At 48.6% G+C, this 12494-nt stretch overlaps 1 protein-coding gene across 1 annotated transcript; it reads right to left on the bottom strand.

Moving 5' to 3' along the window:
* Window positions 1-5293: 5293 nt before the first annotated feature.
* LOC119293719 (LOB domain-containing protein 1-like) lies at window positions 5294-6382 on the bottom strand. Its single transcript, XM_037572096.1, has 2 exons — window positions 6089-6382; window positions 5294-5985 (listed from the first exon to the last, which is right to left on the bottom strand). The coding sequence occupies exons 1-2, from the start codon at window positions 6380-6382 to the stop codon at window positions 5608-5610; spliced, it is 672 nt and encodes a 223-aa protein (XP_037427993.1). The 3' UTR covers window positions 5294-5607.
* Between the last annotated feature and the right edge of the window lie 6112 nt (window positions 6383-12494).

Raw genomic sequence — 12494 nt, 5'->3', positions numbered from 1 at the left:
AAATACTATTGTTTCAGATCGTGATACTAAATTTCTTAGCCACTTTTGGAGATGTTTATGGGCTAAGTTGGGGACTAAACTGCTTTTTAGTACTACTTGTCACCCCCAAACTGATGGACAAACTGAAGTAGTCAATAGAACGTTGTCTACTATGCTTAGGGCTGTTTTGAAGAATAATAAGAAAATGTGGGAGGAATGCTTGCCTCATATTGAATTTGCTTATAATCGTTCATTGCATTCTACTACTAAGATGTGCCCTTTTGAAGTTGTGTATGGTTTCCTACCTCGTGCACCTATTGATTTGTTGGCTCTTCCATCTTCGGAGAAGATTAATTTTGATGCTAAACAACATGCTGAATTTATTTTAAAAATGCATGAGTTAACTAAGGAAAACATTGAGCGTATGAATGCTAAATATAAACTTGCTGGAGATAAGGGTAAAAAACATGTTGTGTTTGCACCTGGAGATCTTGTTTGGTTACATTTGCGTAAGGATAGATTTCCTGATTTGCGCAAATCAAAGTTAATGCCACGTGCTGATGTTCCCTTTAAGGTGTTAGAGAAAATAAATGATAATGCATATAAACTTGAGCTGCCTGCAGATTTTGGGGTTAGTCCCACTTTTAACATTGCAGATTTGAAGCCTTATTTGGGTGACGAAGATGAACTTCCGTCGAGGACGACTTCATTTCAAGAAGGGGAGGATGATGAGGACATCAATACAATTGTTACACCCACAGCCCCTACTGCTATACATACTGGACCAATTACTAGAGCTCGTGCACGCCAACTAAATTACCAGGTACTTCCGTTTCTTGGTAATGATTTTAATGTTCATGAGAATATGATGCTGCCTAAATTGGATACATTTGTTTTGCTTACAAATGAAGGGCCTAGCTTGGAGAAGGATGAACATTGGAGCAAGAACAAGCATGGAGATGATGGCATGCGCAAGGGGAACAAGAACGGAGTTACAAGTGATGATTTCAGGACTTTGAAGCCACCATAATGGGTGCATGAAGCCTTGGACGAAATATACAAGATGTCACTTCATAAATTTCGTCCCGAGGCTATTTTAGGTGCTGCGTCACCTTATTATTGGGCCAGGCCCATGTAATTTCGAAATACATCAGTATAGGCTATTTTTAGAGTCCGTATGTGTGGGGAAACAAGAGATAGGGTTGATTTCGGACCCCTCCACCAAGGGCCACGAAATTCCCCCTCTTCCTCCATATATACAGCCCTTAGGGCATCGTTTAGACTTTGGGTTTTGTTTAGATTAAAGTTCGCCATAGCTGCAACTTCGCGTACTTCGTTTGTGTTCAACGACCAGACAAAGGCGTCACAGAACCCCACCTTGATCAATAAAGCTTTCATCTTATATTCGCAATATCCAGATTGCAATCTTAGTTTCTTGCTTGTTCTTCGTTTGCTCGCAGGAAACAGACCCTCGTGGTCAGGTTGATCGTGCTCCGGCGTGGTCAATAACCTCTCGGAGTTGGTTTAGCGATTGCTAAGGCGCGACGTCCTCGCACGTTCGTAGTCGGATCGTCAAAGTCGACTTCCACCAAAGCAATATCCATCATCTCATCGAAAGACGGGACACCTTTGCCTCTATCACAAAAGCTCTCCTCCCCACCAACAGATCCTCCCCAACCGACCTCCTCACCCATTGGATCTACTGGTTGGATGTGAGAATGGCGTGAAAACTTAGTGGATCGAGCGAAAAGGGCAAAGGAAAGAGAGAGAAAGAAAAATGAATAGAGGTGTCGGGTGGAAGTACACGATCACGATCTTTATTGCCGACTCTTCGGTTGTGTGATGGACAAAGACTACTCTTCGGTCAAGGCTAGGCCGAAGATCATCTCTAAGGGCTACGCGCCAGCGAAAACTACTCTTCAGCCTACAAATGCTAGTTTTTGGCCCAGCATAGAACGAAAAGTTCTCTTCGACTAACGCGTGGACAAAGAGTCCCTCTTCATCCCATGCACGAACAAAAAGTACCTCTTGGGTCAACGCGAGAACAACGGGTCATATAACTGCAATTCCCAAATTAGGTTATATATTTTGGAATTTGTTAAAAAAATTGTAAAAAATCATCGATGGGCCTAGCGTCGTCGGAGTTTGTGTGCCTCTAGTAGATCTCACGGGATTCAGTTGATGTTGGTCTTTGGTGGATCTTCTTGGATCTAGTCTCCATCCATGTGCTTGGATCCTTCTGATCTACACTTCTCTTCATCAGCGACGATTGTTGTTCTGGTGCACTGGTTCCGTGGGGCCTTAGCACAACAAGTTCTCGCCGGTCTACTACAACAAATTTTGCCCAGCTCCGACGAGGGACATGCGATGACAATGGTGCGCCTTCGGCTCGCTAGTCATCGATATGTGTTCTATGGACCTGGATGTAATTTTTGTTACTTCTCGTGTTCTTTATACTGTCATGGCAGATGATGAATAGATTAGAAGTTTTTCTCGGAAAAAAATCATGCCACCAAATCAAGTCATGCATGTATTTTTCTCCCCGAAGGAATCAAGTCATGCATGCATGTCAGTCACAAGATTTTTTTTTGCCTTAATTTTTGTGTGGTTATAAATGGTATATGTGCTGGAGGCTTGGAGTAGAACTATATAATTTGTGCTTCACATTTTTATTAACAGATGGTCCGTGTTAAGTATGATTCAAAACTTGTTCTCCTTTTATCACATACTTCATAGGTTTGCTTGTTTTAAAATGTGAATAAAGAACGATTGTACTTTTTTCATGAGTTCTAGTTGCTTTAAGTGTTCTTTACGGATTTCTTTTAACACAGTTTCCATGACAGCGCGGGGCATCATTTAACATGTGTTAGCGTGGCAACACGCGGGATATTCACTAGCGATAAATGATAGCCTGCTAATTTAAATCGAACAATATGTCCATTTTTTAAGCGGACCATTTATTTTCTATTAAAATAGTAAAATAATGTGTGATATTGCGGTTTCTTGTTAGCCCCGCCAACTAATATTCAACGCTCACGTGTTTTCCAACAGACAGGGAGCAGCGATGGACATTTTAGGCCTGCTTGGACATTCTGTATACGGAGCCAAGGGATGTTTGGATTCATGCGGCACGATTTAGTCAAGCGCCACGCTAATTCCACACTAATAGGGAGGCTACTAGGAGTGTAGGGCACTGCGGTATTATTAAAAAACGACAGCACAGGCAGCATGCAGAGACCGGGTTGGAGTGCTGATACTAGTTCGAAAATCGCCGATGACGACGATGACCGCGCACCGATCAGAGCAGAGACGGGCTGTCGCCGGCCGTATCAGACATGCGTGGTTGGCGAGGGATACTTGGAATAAAACCGTTAATAACCCAAGTCCACGTAGAGGCTTTGGAGTTGGACTGATAGAGTTAGGCAGCCTGCTTTTGGTCTCTTTTGGGCTGATATGATGTGATGGCGAGGGCGAGCCCGGTCCATTCATGCATGGCTGCGCTGCAGGATGGCACCATCGTTCATCTGCGCGCGCGTGCTGTGTGGTTTTACACCTGTCAGGTGAGAGGTGCTACACCGCGAACGTTCCACCGAAAACAACATGTGTTGATGAAAAACACAGACAGGCTACCGACCTAGCTGCAGTTGTTATTTTTCAAGTGAGATATTTGTCACTATGAGTCGCAAATAAACCGCGTCCGCAAGTCCCGTTTAGTTAACTTTAACTAGCATTATACTTTATTTAAACAAAATTGAGCTGTTAAATCATAAGTGGGTTCATACGGAAGTAAACGGACCTGGTTTACATCCCTATTTTCCATCCCAAAAATGCTAAACGTACGAGTTGTTACATGAGCTTTACGGGGACCCTTTCCTCTAATTCGCTCCGTCCCCTTGATTTTCAGGTGGGTGGATCCCCTCCCTTCCTTTAATCCAATGATAATTTGCCAGCTTAAACCTGCCCCGTAAAAGCCTGTAGGGGTCCGTAGTTGTAGCATTACTGTTTTCATCCCTATCGCACCCTAAGACTCGTAAAAAACAATGCATGTTACATATTACTCCTGTTTTTCAGTATACTCTGTCTTCGATGTGTTCGATCACATACGTGCTGTTTAGCCCGAACAGGGATTACATGCTAATTTGAGGACCCACGATATTTTGCATCCGGTGATCAGGTTAGCTAGTACTCAAGCTCGCAAGTAAGGATGGCAATGGGTAGGGTATGGGGCGGTAGAGCAATACCATACCCTTACCCGTGTAGTCAATGGGTATAAAATTCTACCCATACCCGTACCCATGGGTATGATACTTTACCCGTATCCATACCCGACGGGTACCCATACCCATTGGGTACCCAACGGGTAGATCAAATAGTACACAAATTATTCACAATTTTACATTCATCTATAGAACATTTGAAAAAAAATATTGATCTCAACTCAATAACAGATAGCTGAGTACATGGCAATTATCTCAATTCAAATTGGCAATTGGTAACAAGTTTAACATAGGTTCATAATCTCACGACACAATTTTAACATAGATACACTTGTGATTGTGAATAACTGGTAAGATTCACATGTCAGTATAAAACGGGTAGGGTATGGGTATATCCTTGGGTAAAAGGCTATACCCATGCCCTACCCATGACTTAACAGGTAGGGTATGGGTACTACCCATGGATATAAGATTGTGCCCATACCCTACCCATGTGGGTACGGTATCCGCGGGTACCCATACCCATGAGGAAAATTGTCATCCTTACTTGCAAGTCGCAACTGAACCGTACGAGTTCGGTACTTCTAGCCAACAGTACCACTAGTAGGAACTAGAGAGTGCCAATGCAGTGCGGTTGTAACATTGTCAGCTTATACCTAAATTCAGTTCGTTTGGCAATAGCTAAAACTCATGAATGGCTGCTAATTAACTCAGCCGATACGTCACACGTGCACGGTCGTCAACGTTTCGTGTACCAGAACAGAATTATGTTCATCGCGGATTTTAAAAAACAATATGGGAACGAGATTTGAATTCGAAAACACATGCATATATCATATCGATCCCATTGGACGAGTAGGAGTATCTGCCGGGTACAGCCCAAATCGTGGCGGTTGCAGAGAATCAATATGCACCATGTACACCATCCACTATTGTGAGTTTGTAACCCAGCACCCAAGTAAATCTTTTTCATTGTAATATGGGTCTCATTTCTATCATAAGAACTGCAGTACAAATCACATACATATTGACTTGACAAGACAGAAAAAACAGCACGCTAGCCTTCTTTGCGAAGAGGAACGACAGCCAAGAAAAAAAATCACAACCAAGACCGAATAATCCTTTAGCTTGAGATCATTGTCCATCACATACCTCCGGCACCATCGCAATAGACACCGAAAGAAAAAAAATAACGGATCACCTCCTTATTCGAGCTCGATGCGAGTTCATCAATGATATGCAGATCCAAGGTGGCTCACCAAAGGCGAAGTCATTGCCGTTGAACAACGCGTTTCCGACGAGACTGAAGGAACATCTAGTGTATAACACTAGTATTTTGTATTTACGTACTAATATGTATAATACTACATGTACTTCTAGGAGTAGTTATTAAGCGCCGTAGCCGGCATGCTCAGGTCCAGAGCTGCCGGGCCTCTTCCCACGCCGCGGAGTCGAAGTCCGAGTCGTACAGCGGTTGGTACATGGCGCCGCCGCCGCTACCACCGATGCCGTTCAGCTGGTCGCCCAGTGGCGGTGGCTGGTGCAGCTGCTGATCGCCTCGGTGGTTGGCAGCAAACTCGACGCAGACGAGGGCGAGGAGGTTGGCGTGCTGTGTCTGGATGCTGAGGAGGTCGGCCTGCGCCCGCGCCAGGTCCACCTTGAGCTCGTTGGCCTCCTTCTGCAGCCGGCACACCGCCCCGGCGCACCCGTACACCGGGTCCCGCAGCCGCGCCTCCGCCTCGTACACCATGCTGCTCACCGCGTCTGCCCGCGAGCTCTCCGGCAAATCCTGCACCGATCCATGCAGAATCCGCATCAGCACAGCACTTGCACGTACACGCGGTTTGCAGCGCACGTCGCGTGAGTAAAATTAGAATGTGCTCCGTACGGACCTGGAGGAGCTTGATGATGTTGCTGGCACCGAAGACGCGGTGGGCGGTGGTGAACTTGGCGGGCTCGGTCGGCGGGAAGTAGGGCGCCAGCATGCAGCCGTCGGCGCAGCGGCGGCGGAGGAGCTTGCACGCCGCGCACGGGCTGAGGACGATGGTCGGCGGCGACGACGGCGCGTTGCCCATCAGCGGGAATACAGGGGGCGGCGAGCACGACGACACGCGCGACGGCGGCGACATGGAGCGGACGTAAGGTTGCGTCGCGGCGGTAATCGTGGCCTCGTTGCTGTAGTCCATGGCGTATAAGAGAGCAGAGCACACGGAAAGTCAGTTATGTATGTGATGGAAATAAGCAGCAAGGAGAGTGAAACACCGCGAGATCGCTGTGATCTGGCAATATCTTCCAAGTTGAGATGGAGCATACATTGGTATATATAGAGGACAGGCTTACGTGGAGTATTTTCTTCCACGCGATCGAGATCGATATGTCTTCTTTTTCTTTTTTTTCTTAACTGGAATCATATTTATTCCTTTTTTTTTTGCGGCAAGGAATCATATTTATTGCATTAACCAAAGAGCTCAGCAGCATCGCTCTACCAAGTTTTGCACAAAATCGGAGGCACCATTTGGCCATAAAGCTGGGAATGGTAGCCCTGCACCTGCACCATACTTCGCTAGAGCGTCCGCACCATACATGCTCTTGGGCAGAAAGTAATACGGAAAAAATTAAAATTTTACCGAGTAAAATATTTAATCTCCTTGAAGATAACACCATTTATCGCCATACGTGGAGATCGATATGTCTTCTTGGAACGCAGAAGAACAAACGTGCTAGTAGTCGACAGAAAATCAGTTGCAGTTTTGCTGGTACGTACGTATGTACTGTACCAGCCAGCGTGCTTTCTTGGACAAGTTTGGCAGAGATTTGGAAGGCTAGAGCGACTAGATGTCTAACTAGACAGGCTGAGAGGACATACTGCTAACTAATCGCTTGATTAATAAATTACTACTCTCTCACCCCTAAAAAAAAATTACTACTCTCTCCGTCCCAAAATAAGTGTCGTAAGTTTAGTACAAATTTGTATTAGAGCTAGTACAAAATTAAGACATTTATTTTGGGACGGAGGAGGTAGTACATAAACTCCTGACAAGTTTTTTAATACCCTGCCAGTTTTGTTTTGCCATGCTATAGTAAGAATGACCTCCTTCTATTTAAATCATATGAACTTTCAATTTAGGCTGCTCTTAATGGGAGTATTATAGGTAGTTCATATATGTCTACTATGCATTTTTTTATGAGATGACATAGAATTAAATGAAGAAAGAGAGGGTTCGGTATCATATCATGATACCCAATCATATTAAATGATGTGCTACTATATGTCATGCATGACAATAAGTAAAGTCATCTATAATACCAACATATGATATTATGCATTTTGAATGTAATATCACACACTAATATAATATACATAATACTAATATATTATACCCCATTACGACCAGCCTTAGTGTTTCATATATACTATCTGTGAAAAACAGGCTTAGAATTAATGATGTTGTCGCCTTGACCATTAAGACATCAATGATACTCAATCTCCATTGAAATATGTCTGCGTCTGTGATAGATTGATCGACATCAATTTACACACTAAACGAAGTCATGTTGTCCATCTATCATCAAGAGTAAAATGCATGCGCAGTTCTAAGGCTGGCCATAGTGGGGTAACATAAGTAGTATCATGCACTTGGAACTCGCAAACATGCTTATGTGGCAGGCAATTAAAAAAGAGAGAGATGGTTATAGTAACATAGATATATACCGTAATATAATAAATATGATGCTACTATGTGTCATGCATGGCAATAAATGAGAACACATATGATACTATGCACTATAGAGGTAGTAACATAGACTAGTAACATATGCATGTTACTAGTCTAAGTTACTCCCCACTATGACCAGCCTAATTCTTTCATCAAAATATCGATTAGGTCCTAATTCTTTTAAAATGCACGTCTGAGTTTTAAATCTTTTTAAATTGTTCATCTGAGGTTCTAATTTCTCCTGACCATCGCTGACCTGTCAGCGTGGTGTTTTGACTCTGACCACATAGACAGGAGGTCCAAGGGCGGTTGGATATTTATGCAAATTGCCCCCTGTAATATTTATACTTCTCAATCCCTGGTCCCTATGTCTTCTCCACAACTCTCTTCTCTCTGTCGGCGCTCCATCGCCATATCTGCCAGCGCAAGCTCGTCTGCAGTCGAGCCCCATCAGAAAAGCTGTTCAGTGCAGCCCTGACCTTGGCAACGCCGTCTCCACAGCCAGTAGTAGCTCCTCTTGCGCTGTCGTTACCGTTAGTGCCATGTCCCTGACCGGCATGCCTCCCATCGCGACCAGCCTGAGTCGGAGCTCGCTCTTCCCGCCGCCGGCAGCTGCAGCTGCGCCCCAGCGGCTCAAAGCTCTCCCTTCCTCATGTTCCTTCCTTCACCTCCTCCTCACTCTCCCGGTCTCTCATCTCCCTATCTCTCCTAGCGTAGGAAACTCCATGGACGAATGCCCGAGCTCTTCTGTCGCCAATATGGATGCCGTTCGCCGGAACCCTTGTGTCACCGACCAGATCCGATGCCCCGCGGCTGGATTCCCCATCCCCGCCACCGGAGCTCTTCTCCTCCTCGGCATCGGCAAGTTTCGTCACCTGGTCACGGTGCGGTCACGCCAAAGGAGACCACGAACGCCCATGCTACCTCGCTCCTTCCCAGTGGGTGTGCGAGCGCCCCTTCATGCACACGCACGACGATGGACACGACGGACATGGATTATTCCTAGCGTCTTTGGCGCCATCCTAGTGGCCAACGCTGTCGGACTACCGCTGTAGATGACTTCTGCTTCTCATCGGAGCAGCATCGCCGCCGTTGCTGGCCTTCGGTTTCGCCACATGAGGGTGGGGAAGAGGAAAGGGACTGCGATTATGAACAAATTAGTGTTCGAGGGCTTTTTTGCAAATATGTATGACCGGTCGTTACTCCTCATGGGCCCTCCTATGCACGTGCCCATGGTTAAAAGACCACATAGGCAGGTCAACACTGGTCAGACGGATTTAGGACTTAGGATGAACAACTTAAAAGATTTAGGACCTAGACATGCATTTTGAAAAAAATAGGAGCTAGTCGACACTTTGGTGAAAGACTTAGGATCGCTCATGCATTTTATTCTATCATCAATTAAAGCCATGCGAGATTGAACATTCAAGGGGTTTGCTCCGAACAGAAAGGAGGTCTTAGTGGCCTCGCTGCTCGGAGCAAACCCCTTGAATGTTCAATCTCGCATGGCTTTAATTGATGATAGAATAAAATGCATGAGCAATCCTAAGTGTCAAAAAATGTCTTACATTATGGGACGGAGGGAGTAGTACTGTATAAGGTTGGATATTAGAGAGCTAACTGAGAGTTCCCCAACAAGTTGTGCGTGGATGACAAGACACTTATACTAAGTGTGCATTAGTTATCTGGTGATCACCCAATTATGGTTTAGTTAGCATGGTCCAGAGAACATCGACTTCATCACTGTTAGAAGGGAGAGAGAGGTTTGGTGGAATTGTCGTTGTATTGCTTGAGCCTCGTGGGCATATATATATGAGTACATGATCTACTTGGAGTACAAGGCAAACCAGAATAATTCCTAGTCTAACCTATGTTTCCTCATACAATCACGTTACTCAACATCCCCCTGCAGTCACAACGGTAGCGACGCAGACGGTGAGACTGGAGAAGAATCCGAAGGTAAGCCGACGGACACCCCCCCCCCCATAGTCGTAACGGTCGACGCATCGCGGAGTCGTGGCTGGAGTGGCAACCGACGAGGTTGCTCAAGCAAGGCGGTAGCCCTTTGTGCCGTTTGTCGATGTAGCCAAGAGCATGGGTGGTGGAGCCGTGGTCGAGGTAGCCGTGCCGTGCTCGATGTCGAGTCGGGGTGGCCGGTGTCGAGGAAGTCGCCGTGGAGCCGTGGGCGCAACGAGGCGCCGAGTTAATCATGGGCGCAGAGGTGACGAAGTAGTGGTGCGCCGGAGAGAGGAGAGTTTGTTGACGACACGTCGCGGCGGGTTTGCCAAGCCCGGGGACACATCATAAACAAAGGCACGCACCGGTGTTGCCAGCACCGGGCATGCGTAGACGGATGAAGACGAAGTTGACGAAGCGCCAACCAGGCTTGCTAGGCCCGGGGACACGTCGTGGATGAAGGCACGCATCGGTGTTGCCAGCATCGGGCATGTGTAGACGAGGGGCCTGCACGAACTGTCCGCCATGTCGGAGAAGTCGGAGGGGCTAGCAGAGAAGAACTCGACGATGATTGTGGCGTCCATCGACGCGGGGCCGATGTCACCAACGATGGTCGGAGTAGACGAAGTGGTCGGGGTAGATGACGGCGACGCTGATGACGGGCTGGTGCTGGATGAAGATGAAGGAGGTGGACGGGCGACTGCGGCGGCTATGGGGTAGCGGCAGCGGCGGCAAAAGAAAAGCGGCGGCGGCGGCTTGACGGCGGCGGTGGCTTGATTAGGAGCGTGGCGGCAGTGCTCGAAGTAGGCGGGAAACCTTGACAACATAACAAAGACCGGCGCGGACCGTGGCGTTCCCGCGCCAAGGGAGACGGCACGGCACATACCACGGGAGGTCATCGCGCGGTGATGGCGGAGTGGACCGCGGGCCGCGGCGCTACGGCCCGAAGGGGCGACGCAGCGGCGGCGGGCAGGTCAGGCGACGGCGGTAAGACCTCGGGGCGGCTGCGGACACCGCGGGCCGCGGCACGACAGCCCGAAGGGGCGGCACGACGGATGAGTGCGGGCCGGTGCAACCGCGGGGACGGCCTCGGGATGGCTGCGTGGACCGCGTGCCACGCTCGCTACGGCCCGACGGGACGACGCAGCTGCGGCGCGAGGGTCGGTGCGGCCACGGGGACGACTAGGAGCGGACGGCCTCAGGGCGGCGGTGGACCGCGGGCCACGGCACTACGGCCCGAAGGGGCGACGCAGCGGTGACGCGGGTCGGTGCAGCCGAGAGAAGAACCACGGGGCGGCGGCGCTGCGGCCCGACAGGGCGATGCAGCGGCAGCCCGTTCCTCGATCGATGGAGGGAGGCGCTGAACTCGGGGACGATCTTCACGGGACCTGCGGAGGCGCGCGCAACAGACGGGCCAGGTCGATCGCACGGCGTAGATGGGCGGATTGCGGCGGCGGGCGGGTGATCAATCCGATCGCGCGCGAGGTCAGGGACGCCGCTCAGTGGAGACGGGGTGGCGGCGGTGTCCGAGATGAAGCCGGCGACGGCGGGCGGAAGGGCGGCTATGATTGGCCGTGCATGGCGCGAGGTCGTCGGGTCGGGTGATGCAGGAGTCCCGGTCGGAGCAGGACGGTGACGACCGGCGTAGATCGACGGGCGGGCCGGCGCGCGAACGGCGGCGGCGAAGGGCCGCCTCGGCTCGCGTGGCCGGCGGGTCGAAGAAGAGGCCGGCTGGTCGCGCCGGGGTCGGAGTAGAGGCGCTCAGGGTCGACGGCGGCGGTGGGCGACGCAAACCGATCAAGAATAGATCGGAAAACCAAAAAGAAATCACGCGATCAAGATGACCAGCGGAAGAGAGAAAACCCCGGAGCAAGGCTCGGGAAAAAGACTCTCTAGGGCAGCCGGTCAACACGACTGGCGGACGAACCCTAGGTACGGGAGGCGCGGCCCCCGGCGGCGGTCATGGAGGCCGACCGCCCCGAGGGCGGCGCGTAGGTGCGGAAGCGGCGGCGGCTAGGATTTAGGATCGACTTGCGATAGATACCATGTCAGAAGGGAAAGAAAGGTTTGGTGGAATTGTCGTTGTATTGCTTGAGCCTCGTGGGCATATATATATATATATGAATACATGATCTACTTGGATTACAAGGCAATCCAGAATAATTCCTAGTCTAACCTATGTTTCCTCATACAATCACGTTACTCAACAATCACCTTTGCAATTCATTTCTCGTGTGCATATATGCTAGGCTCCGATTTTGCTGGAGATATTGCGGATCAAAAGTCTTCTTGGCATGCAAAAGATAGCGTCATTGTGTCAATGGTCAGGAAGACCTTTTCACTAGAGTATGAGGATGCTGTTGACCGACATGGACTTCGCTACATCTCCCCATTTGTCATATGTGGATTTTCGTGATCATTTTCCGATATCTTCCTCGGCCCATATCAAATCATTTAGATTTTTCAGCTTAAACTTCTGGAAGACGAAGAACAAAATGAACAAAAATAAGAGTTTAATTAGTTATACATATGTGAGACAGGTTTTCTTTACGTCCATATAGGAGACATGTTTGACTTTCCATGGTTGTAAGTTCAAAGCTGGAGACCATTTCCTAGCGCATGACAG

This window comes from Triticum dicoccoides, chromosome 4B (assembly GCF_002162155.2).
Source record: "Triticum dicoccoides isolate Atlit2015 ecotype Zavitan chromosome 4B, WEW_v2.0, whole genome shotgun sequence".
Lineage (NCBI taxonomy): Eukaryota > Viridiplantae > Streptophyta > Magnoliopsida > Poales > Poaceae > Triticum > Triticum dicoccoides.
This window is presented reverse-complemented; position numbering and strand designations above follow the sequence as displayed.